Below are 20,258 nucleotides of genomic sequence, written 5' to 3'. Positions count from 1 at the left end.
CATCCCTAGCTCAAGGTTGCCACCCCCGTAAGGTCACCTCGCTAGTCGGCAGACAGTGCCTTATTGAGTGTCACCTGAATCGCCACCACCTCCAAGCTTTATGGGACACAGGCTCTCAGGTATCGGTCATTGATGAACGATGGAAAGAGGAATCTCTCCCAAACGCAAGGCTGAGAGATGTTTCAGAAATCCTGGACTCACCTGATGATCTAAGGTTGACTGCAGCAAATGGGACTGAAATGCCGTACCTGAGATGGATTGAAACAACTTTTCGTCTAGCCTCTGAAACTGACCAAACAAAGGAACTGATCATCCCAGTGCTGGTAATGAAAGGCTGTCACCTATCTCATCCCATCATAGGTTTCAATGTTATCGAGCACATCCTGACAATGACCGAAAAGACTAAACGATACAGTACAGTAAAAACAGCTTTCCCAAGCCTCAAAAGAAACAAGGTGAGGGCTTTTATACAGGCTGTTAGCGCAGAACAGACAGATGAATACGCAGTGAAAACCAAGAAAGAGAAGGTTGCTGTACCAAAACACAGTAGCATTCAGATTGAGTGCTGTGTAGCTTCCCAGCCTTTCAAAGATGACATGACAATGCTTTTCCAGCCAGACCTGAACCCGCAGTGGCCAGATGACCTTGAGTTCTTTGACACACTAGTCAGAGTCAGTAAAGGTGTTTTTCCAGTTATCCTGCTTGATGTCTCTAACCCCACTGACCACGACATTGCCCTGCTAGGACGCACAATAATCGGTACAGTACAAACCATTATGACTGTGTTACCTGCCCAAGTCTTTGAAAAAACTGTCACCCCAGCCACAGTGAATCACACCAGCGTTCGAACCCCATGTACTGTTACTGAACAGTGGGATCCACCAGTAGATTTAACTCACCTAACCGAAGAACAGAGAGAGGTTGTTAGGCAAATGCTTAGAGAGGAGTGTCACTCCTTCTCCAGATCAGACAATGACATTGGCTGCATTGAACGATTGAAAATGACTATTTCTCTAAAGGACTAGTAAAGCGCACATACATGTCAGTGCCCAGGCCACTGTATCAGGAGATGAAGGGTTACATTTATGACCTCATAGTCCAGGACTGGGTTAGGAAGTCAAACTCTTCATATTCTTCACCTGTCGTTTGCATTCGTAAGAAGGACGGGACCCTCCGGTTGTGTATAGATTACAGAGATCTGAACAGAAAGACACATCCCGACCGCCAGCCCATCCCTCGGGTCCAAGACATCATGGACAGTTTAGGTGGTAATTCCTGGTTCTCCCTCTTAGATCAGGGGAAAGCGTATCACCAGGGGTTCATCTCTGAAGAAAGCAGACCACTGACAGCATTTGTGACACCGTGGGGACTCTATGAGTGGATACGTATGCCATTCGGCCTCATGAACGCTCCTGCAGCTTTTCAGCGGTGTATGGAGGAGTGTTTGGAAGGGCTCCGGGATAACATCTGCATTCCTTATCTGGACGACACGCTAGTCTTCAGTAAAACATTCAACAGCCATGTGAATGATGTGCGAAAAGTTTTGCAGCGTCTCAGTGAGTATGGCATTAAACTCAAACCAAGTAAGTGTGATCTCTTTAAACCCCAGGTCCGTTATTTGGGCAGAATAGTGTCTGCAGAGGGCAGCCGAGTTGACCCAGCCGATTTTGAAGCAGTAAGAGCATTGAAAGAAATCAGACCAGAGACTGTGGGCCAGCTCAGAAAAATGCTTGGTTTACTCACTTACTACAGACAGTACATCAAAGACTTTTCTAGGAGTGCCGGCTGCCTGTATGACCTCCTGAAAGCAGATTCAGAGAAATTACCTGACCACCCACGGAAAACAAAAACAAAGAAAGTAAGTCATGTGGTGCCCTCAAACAAGCCAATCCTGTGGACTGACCAGCATCAACAGGCACTTGAACAGCTGATTGAGTGTTTGCTTCACCCACCAGTTTTAGGTTTCCCTGATTTCACTCAGCCATTTGTTGTACACACTGATGCGTCACACCAAGGCTTGGGAGCAGTTCTTTATCAAAAGCAAGAGGGGAAGCTTAGGGTCATTGCTTATGGCTCTCTAACCTTAACAGCAGCTGAGAAGAACTATCACTACCACTCGAGCAAGCTAGAATTTCTAGCTCTAAAATGGGCAATCACTGATAAGTTCCATGACTATTTGTACTATGCTCCGACCTTCACTGTATACAGCGATAACAACCCGCTCTGCTACATTCTGTCTACTGCAAAACTGAACGCAACCACTTCCAGGTGGGTTGCAGACTTGGCTGATTTCCACTTTACAATAAAGTACAGGCCAGGCAGAGAGAATGGTGATGCAGATGCTTTGTCAAGGATGCCACTGGATGTAGAGTCACTGATGAGAGAATGTTCTGAGGAGCTTCCACCAGACACCATTGCCGCCACGATACAAGCAGTTGAGGTACAGAAAGAGGCTGTTGTACCTTGGTCATTTTCAGCTGCATCGATGTCAGTATCAGCTGAAGGTGAGACAACCACTGCAACAACCAGCTCGATCCCAAAAGATGGGATAAGAAAAGCACAAGAATCTGATCCGGTCATCCGTCCTGTGCTCAATTTCAAACTGTCGGGTTCCAAACCGCCAGTTAAAGAGCAAAAGAAATTCAGTCCAAAGACAAAATGCCTATTCAGAGAATGGGACAAATTGACAATAGACAGTGATGGCATTTTGTACAGAATCACTACAGCCCGCAAACAGTTAGTTCTACCAGAGCAGTACAAAGGTAAAGTGATGGAAGAGTTGCACAATAACATGGGACACCAAGGTACTGACCGCACTGTATCACTAGTACGTGACCGCTTCTTCTGGCCATATATGCAATCTGACATCGAGCACTATGTGACTAAAACTTGTAGCTGTGTCAAGCAGAAAAAGCCAGCCCATGCAACAAGATCTCCTCTGACAAACATTGTGACAACACAGCCATTTGAACTGGTATGTATAGACTTCCTTCATCTTGACAGATGCAAAGGGGGATATGAGTACATCCTCGTGATTGTTGATCATTTTACACGTTTCACTCAAGCCTACGCCACCACATCAAAGTCAGGTAAAACTGCTGCAAATCTCATCTTCAATGATTTTGCCCTGAAGTTTGGGTTCCGTCCCGCATCCACCATGACCAAGGGGAGAATTTGAAAATCAGTTGTTCCATCAGTTAAAGACACTCAGTGGCATGGCGGGGTCCAGGACAACACCCTATCACCCGATGGGAAACGGTCAAGCGGAACGCATGAACAGAACATTGTTGCAAATGTTAAAGACACTAACCGAGACACAAAAGTCAAACTGGAAGGAGTCTCTGAACAAACTGGTTTATGCCTATAACTGCACCCGTTGCGAAGTGACTGGCTATTCACCATTTTATCTTCTGTTTGGGAGATCACCCAGGCTTCCAGTTGATATGCTCTTTGGATTGTGCACAGAGGCAGGTTCCAGTAACCAGCGAGAATACGTGGAGAACTGGAAACGAGGGATGGAAGAAGCATACGCCATTGCAAATGAAAATGCTCAGAAAGCCGCTGAAAGAAGTAAGAAGTACTATGACACTAAAGTTAGGAGTTCAGTGCTACAGCCTGGCGAGCGAGTTCTGATTAAAAACCTGACACCAAGAGGAGGACCAGGAAAACTCCGTAACTATTGGGAAGATACAATTCACACAGTGGTGAGCCAAATGGGTTCAGACCTGCCGATTTATGAATTGAGACCAGAAAAGGGTAGGGGACGCTCCAGGGTCCTGCACAGAAATCTGCTCATGTCCTGTGACCACTTACCTTTTGAGACACAACCAGAAATGACCAAAGTGGACAAAAGTCAGAAAACGAGGAGACACCAGCCTGCATCACAGACGCTAGATTCTGATGAAGACAGTGGGGATGAATATGACCTTCATTATGAGCCGCTACAGGTTCCCACATCTCCTACAGTACCTGAGGAGAGGAATGCTGAACCAGCGAGAGAGTGGGAACACAGGCCCTCAACAGTGAAACAGACAGTTGCAGTGCCAGTCCCTGATACGCTACCAGCACAGCCTCTTGTTGAAAAGCGGCTGGAGGAGACAACAACAGTTAAAGACCTGCCTGCTGAGGAGATTAACTTGCCTGCTGAAAATTTGCCTGGTGATCGTCCACCAAGTGCCTTTCCTTCATATACTGATGCTGCTGAACCTGAGGAATCAGCCTACCAGCTGCCACAAAGAGAGAGACACCCACCAAGACGTATCACCTATGATCAGCTTGGTATCCCTTCCTGCTACAGTATACAGCCACAGCCACAGTTGTTCCCTGTCTACTCTGCACCAGGACTGGTTCCATGGCTGCCATCACTACAGCAATGTTACTTTCAGCCACCTTACATGTATGGGCTTCAGCAAACATGAGGCTACAGAGTTGACATGTTTGACCATGGACTACTGTCAGATTTCACAGACTGTCAAAAGAGACCATTTGCAGACTATGCATATAGATCATTAAAATTGATGGACTGTTGATCAATAGTATGAGAAATACTGCTTATGTTATATAGCTGGTCAACAGATATGGACTGTGAATATAACTTCTTAGTTATATTTGAACTGTGACCCTTGACCTCTGCTCAAGTACTACCTGTGTGTGTGTGTGTGTGTGTGTGTGTGTGTGTGTGTGTGTGTGTGTGTGTGTGTGTGTGTGTGTGTGTGTGTGTGTGTGTGTGTAGAGAGAGAGAGATAAAAGGAGGAAAGGCAACCTGATGGGTGCCACAAATGGAGAGGAAGGCCCAATAACCCCAAGTTGTTATCCATACTCCCACCCCTGACAACAGAGCGGCATTAACTAGATGGCACACACACACACATACACACACACACAGAAAGAGAGAGAGAGAAACACACACTGTCTTTTTGACACACACATACAGTATACACACACATTCTCTCTCTTCCACTTCTCTTTCACTTCATTTTGCCTATAGGAGGATATTACAAAGTTAGAGGGACTGAGAGAGTATGAAAGGAGAGAGGGTGAGAGAGTATATAGATATATATAGAAAATAGAGAGAAAAAAAGAGAGGAGCTGAATCAGAGAAAAAGAGAGGATAGAGAATGAGAGACGATAGAAAATAGAGGATAGAGATAGAGATAGAGAGCGAGGAAGAATAGCTCAGCTCTCGACCTTCCAAGGCCCCAGACACTATTGTCTCTCTCCTCCACTGTCCCCCACTCTTTCCCTAAAAAGGGAAAGGGGAAGAAGAGGACCAAAGCGCAGCGTGGTAAGTGTTCATTCTATATATTTATTTAATGAACACCGACAACAGCAAAACAAATACGAACATGATGTTCTGCAGGGCAAAATAACAACCAATGAAAAAATTAGATCCCACAAATGAAGGAGGGAAAAAGGACTGCCTAAGTATGATTCCCAATCAGAGACAACGATAGACAGCTGTCCCTGATTGAGAATCATAACCGGCCAAAACAAAGCAATAGAAAGCATAGATTTCCCACCCGAGTCAAAAAGTTTGGACACACCTACTCATTCAAGGGATTTTCTTAATTTTTACTATTTTCTACATTGTAGAATAATAGTGAAGACATTAAAACTATGAAACAACACATATGGAATCATGTAGTAACCAAAAAAAGTGTTAAACAAATCAAAATATATCTTAGATTCTTCAAAGTAGCCACCCTTTGCCTTGATGACAGCTTTGCACACTCGAGGCACTCAGACCCTTTTGCTAATCGTGCCTCATTAGCTCATTGTTATGGATGTATCCAAATAAATGTCACTAGAAAACAGCTTAAACAAATGTAGCTACTTTGCTGTTATTCTGGCTGCACTTTTTGACGTGACTGTAAATTAGCCATAGTTGGCTATCTAGCAAGCAAGGGATAAGATCATTGCCAGCCAGTATGACAATGGAACATTTAGAACGAACAACTGGGTAGCGTCTATAGATATAGAACAAAAAGACTGAATGACTGGGTCGTGTCGATTTGTGTCGGATCTTGTGGAAGGACGAAATAGTACAAATAAATTCATCAAAATAAAGTTTTTAATGAAAATGTTGATTATTATTTGAATATGTTGGTAACCTGTTGTTTAAAAGTGATAATGCCCTTGATGCCGGTGTTTGTTGGATATATTGGCGAAGTCTTGGGCCTAACAACACCCGTGCCAATATAATATAACAATAATATATCCAACAAACATCGGCTTCGAGGGCATTATCACTTAAATATGGACACTTAGATTGTGTATATGTTTAGTGGCCCCTTTCCTATGATGTAAATTGTCATCATTTCTGAATGGTCATGTTGGCTAGCTAAGCTCGTTTTCTTGTTGCTAACTTGTGATTGAGATGCTGTTCTATATTTGTATCCATTTGTGTGAATGTACAGTATACAGTGACTTTTTCCTCACACGTTTTCTTCTTTCTGTATCTGTTACATTTTAACAAACAAAATATATTCTACTAAAGATTCTTAACGGTACTAGTGCCTCCTGATACTTTATTGGAAGAGTGTAAGCTGTCTGCCAATCTTTGTAGCTTACATATTGTGAGGGCAGAACAATTGGCCTGCAAAACGATTCTATATGTCGCGCAGCTGAGAGCTGAGTGAACCGAATCATACAGGGTTGTGACAGCTAAGGACACGGTGTCCTAGTGTGGTTCCTGTTCACATGTTCATGCTCTCCCCAATGAGTAAACTGTAGAGTACATCTAGATGACATCTAGATGGCTACCAATATTAGTTATGTATTGTCTAGGCTGCTATCCTACTTAAAATATAATCCTGGGAGCTACCATCGGCAACTCTGTGATACAGCTGCCAAGTGGAAGAAGCACCTAGGCCAGCAGAAACCTCGATATAACACCAGTGCACTGGTCATTCGCAATGGCTTTAGTGGTCCATGACGTGTTTTATTTGTAAAATGCGGCCTGTTAATCCCCACAAAAAATGTTGTGCCAGTAATATATGTACTATTTTTTTAACTGCTATAAACAAGCCATCGGTCACGAATCTGCACTCAGTTTATTCTCTATGGCACTCAGAGGCTGCGGTTCAGCAAGCCTATCATCACAACAATTATTATGGATTTTATCTAGGTCGCAAAGCAAGATATTTACAAGCAATTTAGAGCAAACCGAAATGGCTTGTGTCAACTTTATCTAGCTAATTAACTAGCTAGCAAACGTTAGCCAGCTAGCTAGCTAGGTTAGCTAAGAAAAAAAATTCAGTAACTCAACGTTGGCTAGGAATAAAGATACTTATAAACAAGTGAAGGTACATATCCAGTAGCTGCTAAAAATATTCTTCCACTTCAAGAAGATATTTACTAATATAGTCTGAGCTTCATGTTTCTTACCCAACAGCATGAGGTTGGCGCCTAAAGCTGATCATTTGAATCTACGGTAGGCATAAGCTATTACTGTAAAGAAATACAGAATGTTAGACACATTTTTACAGGAGGCTTCCAATTACAGTTAATAACAGTATTTTTCAGCATGTTCAGCATGCTGTAAAACACATTTACAGTGTTTTTTACTGTTGAAATTACAGAAAAATCTTTATTTTTAAGTTTATTTTTAGGTTGCAGGGAGGTTCTGAGAATGTTTTACTCTGGTTCCTTCAAAGTTTTGTCTGGGAGGTTTTCCTTTCTTTCAATTTTTTAATAATGGATTTAACAGTGGTCCGTGGGATGTTCAAAGTTTTGGACATTTTTATATAACCCAACCCTGATCTGTACTTCTCCACAACTTTGTCCCTAACCTGTTTAGAGAGCTCCTTGGTCTTCATGGTGCCGCTTGTTTGGTGGTGCCCCTTGCTTAGTGGTGTTGCAGACTCGGGGGCCTTTCAGAACAGGTGTATATATACTGAGATCATGTGACATATCATGTGACACTTAGATTGCACACAGGTGGACTTTATTTAACTAATTATGTGACTTCTGAAGGTAATTGGTTGCACCAGATCTTATTTAGGGGCTTCAAAGCAAAGGGGTGAATACATATGCACGCACCACTTTTCCATTTAAAAAAAATAAAAATAAAAGTTATTTTTTGTCATTTCACGAAACCAATTTGGACTATTTTGTGTATGTCCATTAAATGACATTCAAATAAAAATATATTTAAATTACAGGTTGTAATGCAACAAATATAGGAAAAACGCCAAGGGGGAGGAATACTTTTGCAAGGCACTGTAACCAAGGTAGCAGGAGACCAGACACGTCCAGTTTGTTGATTGCACATTGAATCATTATAACATCTGGTGTATTTTTCATCATCACATTTTAGTCATTTAGCAGACGCTCTTATCCAGACCGACTTACAGAAGCAATTGGGGTTAAGGGCACATGAACAGATTTGGCACCTAGACGGCTCAGGGATTCGAACCAGCAACCATTTGGTTACGACCAATGAATCATGACCAATGGGTTCTTTAAAAACTGCTGGATTATTGATGCTGGGTTATTGAGGAATGAACCAGTGGGTCAACTCAGAAGACTGGAGGTTTGGCTTAGTAGGGGCGTGGCTTTCAGCTAGTTATTTTTGGCCACTCATTATTTTTGGCCCTGAGCGTAAATGTAATTCTGGTTCATCTGTCCTGTTGTATTTCTATCACATGTTTAAGTTAAACACTGACACTTTTAAAGCTTTAATGAGGCTTATACAAGTGTATGAGTTCCCCAAGAGCCTATTGTCGTGTCTCTGACTGATTAAATGAGATGACAGGCTATTTTATCAAAGCGATTACCTAACGTTTAATTGATTACGTGATTTGAATTAAACCATGCAACAATTAACTCATCAATAACCCGGGGCACCATAGAACTGCTGTCTTCCCAATAAACTCTCAATAGCAGTCAATTATTAATCGTCTCCTTATTCAGTCTCATTCTGATTGTCGTAAAGCACTTGGTTATCTGCACGAACCCTGGCTAACAAGATGAATCAGCAATACAAAAATTGTCTTAATTATTTATTTACTAAATACCTAAATAATCACACAGAATGACATATATATACACAGGATAGATCATACATCGATTACTAATCATGTCATCAAAAGTCCCTAGTGGACTAACCCGCTATGACGGCTGGTTACACAAAGGTAGGGGGTTGGGTTTGAATGAAAGAGCGAGAAGACTGAGGGACAAAGGAATTTGGTCTCTTTCGGACCTTGAGAAGCTATGCTACCATAAATACAGAATCTTACACATTCTAATAACTGCCCATTCGAAAAGGAAAATGCAAAATATATATTTACTCTGAGCTGCGCTTCGATAGCATCAAGGATGAAAGACTGTTTTGCCCAGCTGAGATCGCCATTGTGCTTTGAAGAATCTTTCTGGTCGTAGTGTTGTAGAGCGGATACGTTGAAGTACCCTGTCGTTCTTAGGAGATTGTCTATTCTTTCCTAGGCCACATACATTTACAGCTGCAGCTGATAACTCCACATCTAGGATGTATCACTTTTTCTTTAGTGAATAATAGTTCAAAGTTCATACCAAGTTGCCATAATCAGCTCGTGCTGTATTCTGGCTGGTCTAGTAGAAATGTACCATTCCAGCATGGTGATCGTCAACCCCACGTTGAAATTCGCACATTTCTGGAACTAAATGATAATGATCGTTTCAGGAGCTTTTGTGCTGGGGAGGAGAAGGGACATGTTTCATCCTTCTATCTAATGTCTGTGCTCCCGTGGGTGGGGTTACTGATTGAGCATAAGTTTACTTATGAAACAATTCTCTCATTTAGAAGCTAAAATCAAATTTGATCTTCTCACAAATAGTTTCATGTTTAATCACATACGTTTTGCAACATTTTGATGTAAATCTGAACTAGAACGTGTAGACTTTCAAAGACACAATTCTGTCGTCCTATCAACAGAAACGATCTACAAAAAAGACAACAGGGACAGCAGGGTTTCAAATTGTAGAACCCAGTTCCTACATCTGAATATAAAAAATGATTTTATCAAACAAAACTATGCTACATTTTATCTCTGGGAGCCGCAGGTTGACAAATCAGAGCAAGATTACTGAATGTAAGTACATTATTTACCTTCAGAGGTGAATGTATTAAACCAGTTCCCGTGATAAAGGTTTTTGTTGTTGTCCACTCTCCTCAAACAATAGCGTGTTTTTTTGTTACTGCAATAGCTATTGTAAATTGGACAGTGCAGTTTGATTAACAAGAATTTAAGCTTTCTGCGCATATAAGACATGTCTATGTCCTGGACAATTTGCTGTTACAGTTGAAGTCAGAAGTGTACATACACTTAGGTTGGAGTCATTAAAACTAGTTTTTCAACCACCACAAATTTCTTGTTAAGAAACTATAGTTTTGGCAAGTCGGTTAGGACATCTACTTTGTGCATGACACAAGTCAATTTTCCAACAATTGTTTACAAACAGATTATATCACTTATAATTCACTGTATCACAATTCCAGTGCGTCAGAAGTTTACATACACTAAGTTGACCGTGCTATTAAACAGCTTGAAAAATTCCAGAAAATGATGTCATGGCTTTAGTAGCTTCTGATAGGCTAATTGACATAATTTGAGTCAATTGGAAGTGTGCCTGTGGATGTATTTCAAGGCCTACCTTCAAACTCAGTGCCTCTGCTTGACATCATGGGAAAATCAAAAGAAATCAACCAAGACCTCAGAAAAAAATTGTAGACTTCCACAAGTCAGCCATTTCCAAATGCCTGAAGGTACCACGTTCATCTGTACAAACAATAGTACGCAAGTATAAACACCATGGGACTATGCAGCCGTCATACCGCTCAGGAAGGAGACGTGTTCTGTCTCCTAGAGATGAATGTACTTTGGTGCGAAAAGTGCAAATCATTCCCAGAACAACAGCAAAGGACCTTGTGAAGATGCTGGAGGAAACAGGTACAAAAGTATCTATAGCCACAGTAACACGAGTCCTATATCGACTGAAAGGCCACTCAGCAAGGAAGAGGCCACTGCTCCTAAACTGCCATAAAAAAGCCAGACTACATGGGGACAAAGATCGTACCTTTTGGAGAAATGTCCTCTGATCTGATGAAACAAAAATAGAACTGTTTGGCCATAATTACCATCTTTATGTTTGGAGGAAAAAGGGGAGGCTTGCAAGCCGAAGAACACCATCCCAACCGTGAAGCACGGGGGTGGCAGCATCATGTTGTGGGGGTGCTTTGCTGCAGGAGGGACTGGTGCACTTCACAAAATAATAGAACATCTCAAGAAATTTCTTCTGGAAAATGTGAAGTCCAAGATGGACAAAGGGGGCGTTGTTGGGGCTGTGTTTCTGGACCTAAGAAGAGCTTTTAATACTGTTAACCATGAGATTCTCATCACAAAATTGTCCAAGTTCAACTTTTCCCCTGATGCCTTGAAATGGATGAAATCATACCTTGAAGGCAGAACTCAGTGTGTCAGAGTGAGCACTCTTAGCTATGATGTGGGCGTGCCCCAAGGGTCAATACTGGGGCCCCTCCTGTTCAGCCTGTACATTAATGATCTGCCTTCTGTCTGTACTGGGTCTGAAGTTCAAATGTATGCAGATGATACAGTGATATATGTGCATGCAAAGAACAAACAACAAGCTGCACAAGAACTCACTACTGTAATGGTCCAGATTACAAAGTGGCTCAGTGACTCGTGTTTGCATTTCAATGTGAAAAAAACAGTTTGCATGTTCTTCACAAAGAGGGCCCAAGCTTGCTGTACAACATTAAGACCTATTCAGTCTGTCTACAAACAGGCTCTCAAAGTGCTTGATTAGGAAGCCCAATAGCCATCATCACTGTTACATCCTCAGAAAGCATGAGCTCCTGAGTTGGGAAAATCTTGTGCAATACACCGACGCATGTCTTGTATTCAAGATGCTAAATAGCCTGGCTCCCCCTCCACTCAGTATTTTTGTTAATAAACAGAAAACCCAAACATATGGCAGCAGACCCACAAGGTCTGCCATGAAAGGTGACTGTATAGTTTCCTTAAGGAAAAGCACCTTTAGTAAATCAGTTTTCTCTGTGAGAGCTTCCCTTGTCTGGAATACACTGCCATCAGACACACATACAGTGGGGAGAACAAGTATTTGATACACTGCCGATTTTGCAGGTTTTCCTACTTACAAAGCATGTAGAGGTCTGTCATTTTTTATCATAGATACACTTCAACTGTGAGAGACGGAATCTAAAACAAAAATCCAGAAAATCACATTGATTTTTAAGTAATTCATTTGCATGTTATTGCATGACATAAGTATTTGATACATCAGAAAAGCAGAACTTAATATTTGGTACATAAACATTTGTTTGCAATTACAGATATCATACATTTCCTGTAGTTCTTGACCAGGTTTGCACACACTGCAGCAGGGATTTTGGCCCACTCCTCCATACAGACCTTCTCCAGATCCTTCAGGTTTCGGGGCTGTCGCTGGGCAATATGGACTTTCAGCTCCCTCCAAAGATGTTCTATTGGGTTCAGGTCTGGAGACTGGCTAGGCCACTCCAGGACCTTGAGATGCTTCTTACGGAGCCACTCCTTAGTTGCCCTGGCTGTGTGTTTCGGGTTGTTGTCATGCTGGAAGACCCAGCCACGACCCATCTTCAATGCTCTTACTGAGGGAAGGAGGTTGTTGGCCAAGATCTGGTGATGCATGGGCCCCATCCATCCTCCCCTCAATACGGTGCAGTCGTCCTGTCCCCTTTGCAGAAAAGCATCCCCAAAGAATGATGTTTCTACCTTCATGCTTCACAGTTGGGATGGTGTTCTTGGGATTGTACTCATCCTTCTTCTTCCTCCAAACACGGCGAGTGGAGTTTAGACCAAATAGCTCTATTTTTGTCTCATCAGACCACATGACCTTCTCCCATTCCTCGTCTGGATCATCCAGATGGTCATTGGCAAACTTCAGACGGGCCTGGACATGCGCTGGCTTGAGCAGGTAGACCTTGCGTGCGCTGCAGGATTTTAATCCATGATGGCGTAGTGTGTTACTAATGGTTTTATTTGAGACTGTGGTCCCAGCTCTCTTCAGGTCATTGACCAGGTCATGCCGTGTAGTTCTGGGCTGATCCCTCACCTTCCTCATGATCATTGATGCCCCACAATGTGAGATCTTGCATGGAGCCCCAGACCGAGGGTAATTGACCATCATCTTGAACTTCTTCCATTTTCTAATAATTGCGGCAACAGTTGTTGCCTTCTCACCAAGCTGCTTGCCTATTGTCCTATAGCCCATCCCAGCCTTGTGCAGGTCAACAATTTTAGCCCTGATGTCCTTACACAGCTCCCTGGTCGTGAACATTGTGGAGAGGTTGGAGTCTGTTTGATTGAGTGTGTGGACAGGTGTCTTTTATACAGGTAACAAGTTCAAACAGGTGCAGTTAATACAGCTAATGAGTGGAGAACAGGAGGGCTTCTTAAAGAAAAACTAACAGGTCTGTGAGAGCCGGGACACCGATCCCATAGATCCTTAAGTTAGTTGACTTGCCTGGTTAAATAAAGGTTAAATCAAATAAAAAAGGTCTAGCTGCTGGGTCAACCCAACAGATGGTAAAAAAATGTTTACTCATGTTTAAATTAATCCATGTTTGGGTAATCCAAACAACCCAACATGTTTGGGTTTTTCACACAACCCAACCGGTTGGGTCAAAATGACCCAGCTTATGTGTTCTGTCCGATATTTACCCAGCACTGGGTTATCAAATAACCCAAATGTTGTTGTTTTTAACCCAGCATTGTTTAGAGTGTATGTAGGTTTCAATAGATTAATTATGCAATACTAGGAATCCTCCCGAAGCCATGCTCTTCTTGCTGACTTAATAGACATTACCAAGGACTGAGAAAGCCTCCAACTTTTCGAATTACTGTTAAAATTTCATGTCAAATAGATTTTATGTCAGAGCATTTGGATGCACGAAGCAAGCCGGAGGTGGAAATGCATTAGGCCCATTATTATTATCATTGTTAATATTAATAATATTATAACTTGTTAATCTCTTGTGGCGCCAAGAAAGAAAATGTACTGGGACAAGACAATTAAGATCAGAAGATGAATGAGAAAGAAGTAACCAACCTGGACTCAGGGGTAGACGTCACATAGTAAACACAAATCTGGAATTTTGAAATTAGTATGATATGTTATGTATTCATTTGTGGACGTATGGTATATATGTATTCATTTGTGGATGTCCATCATCCATTTCATATGATATTTTATGAATTACAATTCATATGATATGTTACAAATCACAATTTGTATGATATGTACAAGTTAGAATTTGTTCAGGCGAATGCTAGCGTTAGCTAAGTGACTAACATTAGCTAGGCTATGGCTTAAGGATAGGGGTTAAGGTTAGAAGTTAAGTTAAAGGGTTAAGGTTAGGGGAAGGGTTAACAAACATGGTAAGTAATTGCTAAGTATAAAAAAAGTAGCAATTAGTTGCAAAGTTACAATTTAGCTAAAATGTTAAAGTTTTCCGTGATAAGATTCAAACATGCAACCTTTGGGTTGCTAGGTATTCGCGTTCTACGCCCATCCACCCACCCTCCTTTAATTTAAACTATCTTTTGGCATTTGTTTCATTAGTCCATTGTTGACATAGTCACAAAATGATTTGCTTGTCAGCCATCAAGTTTTGCATCATATGATGAAAGACACAGCATCAAATTATGCAAAATGCATCATAGGGGGAAGATTTCTGTATTTTTAAAGTAACACATCTTGAAAACTTGATTGCTGACAAGCAAAACATTTAGGGAATATGTCAATAATGGACGAACGAAACAAATACCAAAAGATAGTTTTTTGGGTGGAGTTGTCTTCTAAGTAACCTTCTGTCTCATGTATCCATACCAAAAATAACATATCATACCAATCTGAGTGTCCCGGATTTTCATTTACTATGTTACGTCTAGTCTATGAAACCAGCACGGTACAACTGTGCGTATTTTTTGTTGTTGAAATAACTCAATATTTGTGTTGTTTATTACCATCATGTTACACTGAATGGACAGTGTAACACACACACAGACACACACACTTTATTACGAGGGGGCAGGGCTACCGACGTTAATGTTCATCTGAAGATGGTGCTGGCTAAAGCTAAAACTGGTGTAGAGAGTATAGGGATATTGTTATCCATGTCGGCGCCAACGATGTTAGAATGAAACAGTCAGAGGTCACCAAGCGCAACATAGCTTCAGCGTGTAAATCAGCTAGAAATATGTGTCGGTATCGAGTAATTGTCTCTGGCCCCCTCCCAGTTAGGGGGAGTGATGAGCTCTACAGCAGAGTATCACAACTCAATCGTTGGTTGAAAACTGTTTTCTTCCCCTCCCAAAAGATAGAATGTGCAGATAATTGGCCCTTTTTCTGGGACTCACCCACACACAGGACCAAGCCTGGCCTGTTGAGGAGTGACGGACTCAATCCTAGCTGGAGGGGTGCTTTCATCTAATCTACGAACATAGACAGGGCTCTAACTCCCCTAGCTCCACAATGAGATAGGGTGCAGGGTAGGCAGCAGGGTGCAGGGTAGGCAGCAGGGTGCAGGCTAGGCAGCAGGGTGCAGGCTAGGCAGCAGGGTGCAGGCTAGGCAGCAGGGTGCAGGCTAGGCAGCAGGGTGCAGGCCAGGCAGCAGGGTGCAGGCCAGGCAGCAGGCTGTTAGCCTGCTAAACATGGCGGTGTTCGCCTTAGCAATCTCACTGGAATAAAGACCTTCTCCATTCCTGCCATTATTGAAAGAGATCGTGATACCTCACATCTCCAAATAGGGCTACTTAATGTTAGATCCCTCACTTCCAAGGCAGTTATAGTCAATGAACTAATCACTGATCATAATCTTGATGTGATTGGCCTGACTGAAACATGGCTTAAGCTTGATGAATTTACTGTGGTAAATGAGGCCTCACCTCCTGGTTACACGAGTGACCATATCCCCCGCGCATCCTGCAAAGTCGGAGGTGTTGCTAACAAATTTCAATTTACAAAAAAAACTATGTTTTCGTCTTTTGAACTTCTAGTCATGAAATCTATACAGCCTACTCAATCACTTTTTATAGCTACTGTTTACAGGCCTCCTGAGCCATATACAGCGTTCCTCAAGGAGTTCACTGGATTCCTATCGGACCTTGTTGTCATGGCAGATAATATTAATATTTTTGGTGACAAAAATATTCACATGGAAAAGTCCACAGACCCACTCCAACAGGCTTTCGGAGCCATCATCAACTCAGTGGGTTTTGTCCAACATATCTCCAGACCTACTCACTGCCACAGTCATACTCCGGACCTAGTTTTCCCCCGTGGAATAAATGTTGTGGATCTTACTGTTTTTCCTCATAATCCTGGACTATCGGACCACCATTTTATTACGTTTGCAATCGCAACAAATAATCTGTTCAGACCCCAACCAAGGATCATCAAAAGTCGTGCTATAAATTCTCAGCCAACCCAAAGATTCCTAGATGCCCTTCCAGACTCCCTCCCAGGGACATCAGAGTACAAAAATCAGTTAACCACCTAACTGAGGAACTCAATTTAAACTTGCACAAAACCCTAGATACAGTCGCACCCCTAAAAACAAAAAACATTTGTCTTAAGAAACTAGCTCCCTGGTATACAGAAAATGCCCGAGCTCTGAAGCAAGCTTCCAGAAAATTGGAACGGAAATGATGCTACACCGAACTGGAAGTCTTCCGATTAGCTTGGAAAGACCGTACCATGCAGTATCAAAGAGCCCTCACTACTGCTCGATCATCCTATTTTCCAACTTAATTGAGGAAAATAAGAAAAATCCAAAATGTTTTTTTGATAATGTCGTAAAGCTAACTAAAATGCAGCATTCCACAAGAGAGGATGGGTTTCACATAATTTCATGAACTTCTTTGAGGAAAAGATCATGATCATTAAAAAGCAAATTACAGACTCCTCTTTAAATCTGCGTATTCCTCCAAAGCTCAGTTGTCCTAAGTCTGCACAACTCTGCCAGGACCTAGGATCAAGAGAGACACTCAAGTGTTTTAGTACTATATCTCTTGACACAATGATGAAAATAATCATGGCCTCTAAACCTTCAAGCTGTATACTGGAACCTATTCCAACTAAACTACTGAAAGAGCTGCTTCCTGTGCTTGGCCCTCCTATGTTGAACATAATAAATGTCTCTCTATCCACAGGATGTGTACCAAACTCACTAAAAGTGGCAGTAATAAAGCCTCTCTTGAAAAAGCCAAACCTTAACCCAGAAAATATTAAAAACTATCGGCCTATATCGAATCTCCCATTCCTCTCAATATGCTTTGAAAAAGCTGTTGCGTGACAACTCACTGTCTTCCTGAAGACAAACAATGTATACGAAACGTTTCAGTCTGACACGCGACCCCATCATAGCACTGAGGCTGCACTTGTGAAGGTGGTAAATTACCTTTTAATGCCGTCAGACCGAGGCTCTGCAGCTGTCTGACCTTAGTGCTGCTTTTGATACCATCGATCACCACATTCTTTTGGAGAAATTGGAAACCCAAATTGGTCTACACGGACAAGTTCTGGCCTGGTTTAGATCTTATCTGTCGGAAAGATATCAGTTTGTCTCTGTGGATGGTTTGTCCTCTGACAAATCAACTGTAAATTTCGGTGTTCCTCAAGGTTACGTTTTAGGACCACTAATGTTTTCACTATATATTTTACCTCTTGGGGATGTCATTCGAAAACATAATGTTAACTTTCACTGCTATGCGGATGACACACAGCTGTATATTTCGATGAAACATGGTGAAGCCCAAAAATTGCCCTCCCTGGAAGCCTGTGTTTCAGACATAATGGCGGGAAATGTTCTACTTTTAAACAAGGATAAAACAGAGATGCTTGTTCTAGGTCCCAAGAAACAAAGAGATATTCTGTTAAATCTGACAATTTATCTTGATGGTTGTACAGTCGTCTCAAATAAAACTGTGAAGGACCTCTGCGTTACTCTGGACCCTGATCTCTCTTTTGACGAACATATCAAGACTGTTTCAAGGACAGCTTTTTTCCATCTATGTAACATTGCAAAAATCTGACATTTCTGTCAAAAAATTATGCAGAAAAATTTATCCAAGCTTTTGTCACTTCTAGATTAGACTACTGCAATGCTCTACTTTCCGTCTACCTGGATAAAGCACTAAATAAACTTCAGTTAGTGCTATAAACGGCTGCTAGAATCTTGAATAGAACCCCAAAAATGTATCATATTACTCCAGTGTTTGCCTCTCTACACTGGCTTCCTGTTAAGGCTAGGGCTGATTTCAAGGTTTTACTGCTAACCTACAAATCATTACATGGGCTTGCTCCTACCTAGCTTTCCGATTTGGTCCTGCCGTACATACCTACACGTATGCTACGGTCACAAGACGCAGGCCTCCTTACTGTCCCTAGAATTTCTAAGCAAACAGCTGGAGGCAGGGCTTTCTCCTATGGAGCTCCATTTTTATGGAATGGTCTGCCTATCCATGTGAGACGCAGATTTGATCTCAACCTTTAAGTCTTTATTAAAGACCCATCTCTTCGGTAGGTCATATGATTGAGTGTAGTCTGGCCCAGGAGTGTGAAGGTAAACGGAAAGGCACTGGAGCAACGAACCGCCCTTGCTGTCTCTGCCTGGCCAGTTCCCCTCTCTCCACTGGGATTCTCTGCCTCTAACCCTATTACAGGGGCCGAGTCCGTCCCTAGGAGGGGTGCGTCCCTTGAGTGGGTTGAGTCACTAACGTGGTCTTTTTGTCCGGGTTGGCGGCCCCCCTTGGGTTGTGCCATGGGGGAGATCTTCATGGACTACCCTCGGCCTTGTCTCAGGATGGTATGTTGGTGGTTGAAGACATCCTTCTAGTGGTGTGGAGGCTGTGCTTTGGCAATATGGGTGGGGTGATATCCTGCCTGTTTGGCCCTGTCCGGGGGTATCGTCGGACGGGGCCACAGTGTCTCCCGACCCCTCCTGTCTTAGCCTCCAGTTTTTATGCTGCAGTAGTTTGTGTCGGAGGGCTAAAGTCAGTCTGTTATATCTGGAGTATTTCTCCTGTCTTATCCGGTGTCCTGTGTGAATTTAAGTATGCTCTCTCTAATTATCCCATATTTCTCTCTTTTTCTCTCTTTCTTTCGTTCTTTCTCTCTCTCGGAGGACCTGAACCCTAGGACCATGCCTCAGGACTACCTGGCCTGATGACTCCTTGCTGTCCCCAGTCCACCTGGTCGTGTTGCTGCTCCAGTTTCAACTGTTCTGTCTATGGCTATGGAACCCTGACCTGCTCACCTGGACGTGCTACCTGTCCCAGTCCTGCTGTTTTCAACTCTCTTGAGACAGCAGGAGCGGTAGAGATACTCTGAATGACCGGCTATAAAAAGCCAACTGACATTTACTCCTGGGGTGCTGACCTGTTGCACCCTCGACAACCACTGTGATTATTATTATTTGACTCTGCTGGTCATCTATGAACATTTGAACATCTTGGCCAAGTTCTGTAATAATCTCCACCCGGCACAGCCAGAAGAGGACTAGCCACCCCTCATAGCCTGGTTCCTCTCTAGGTTTCTTCCTAGGTTCTGGCCTTTCTATGGAGTTTTCCTAGCCTCCTTGCTTCTACACCTGTATTGCTTGCTGTTTGGGGTTTTAGGCTGAGTTTCTGTACAGCACTTTGCGATATCAGCTGATATAAGAAGGGCTTTATAAATAATTTTGATTGATTGATTGATTATTTCTTACCGTACACTCCTTGCCCTTGCGCATATGGGTAGATGATAGAAAATACCAAAATCCAGAAAAGCTCCATCTTCAGCTCCGATCCCTCATAACCTGGAAAGAGTCGGAGAGAGAGAAGAGCAGGTTTCTCAGTCTGAGTGAATAGGGAATTATGAGGGCATGAGAGCACCATGACTAGATTGACGGAGCCACGGTTGATTATAGTGAGTAGCGTGTAACAGCGACAGTAAACTAGTTAATAATCCAGACAAGAGAATAAGTGAGGAGTATTACATCTATGTTTGTTCAGCCCCGTAAATCATTTAAACTCGCACAGGTAATTAAATCGTAATAATTCTTGGGTTTGACAGGATTGCCTAAAGTTATAATGGTGTATTTCAGAATTTGCTAACAGGTAAGTAAGGGCAGCGAGCATAACACGATTTCACCCACCAGCATATCACCACACACATAGCCTATTACACATGTGGGTGCATACACACGCGCACACACA

General features: G+C 42.4%; 1 protein-coding gene across 1 annotated transcript in view; it reads right to left on the bottom strand.

The window, feature by feature from the left end:
* LOC115138781 (MAM domain-containing glycosylphosphatidylinositol anchor protein 1-like) overlaps positions 1-19,853 on the bottom strand; it is a 324,659-nt gene extending 304,806 nt beyond the window's left edge. The window contains exon 1 of the mRNA XM_065025612.1: positions 19,769-19,853. Within this exon, the coding sequence (XP_064881684.1) occupies positions 19,769-19,835 (67 nt within the window). The 5' untranslated portion in view covers positions 19,836-19,853. The remainder of the gene's footprint in view (positions 1-19,768) is intronic.
* Between the last annotated feature and the right edge of the window lie 405 nt (positions 19,854-20,258).

This window comes from Oncorhynchus nerka, linkage group LG12 (assembly GCF_034236695.1).
Source record: "Oncorhynchus nerka isolate Pitt River linkage group LG12, Oner_Uvic_2.0, whole genome shotgun sequence".
In the NCBI taxonomy this organism is placed as follows: Eukaryota; Metazoa; Chordata; class Actinopteri; order Salmoniformes; family Salmonidae; genus Oncorhynchus; species Oncorhynchus nerka.
Note: the sequence above shows the minus strand (reverse complement) of the source record. Positions and strands in the feature narration are given on the sequence as shown.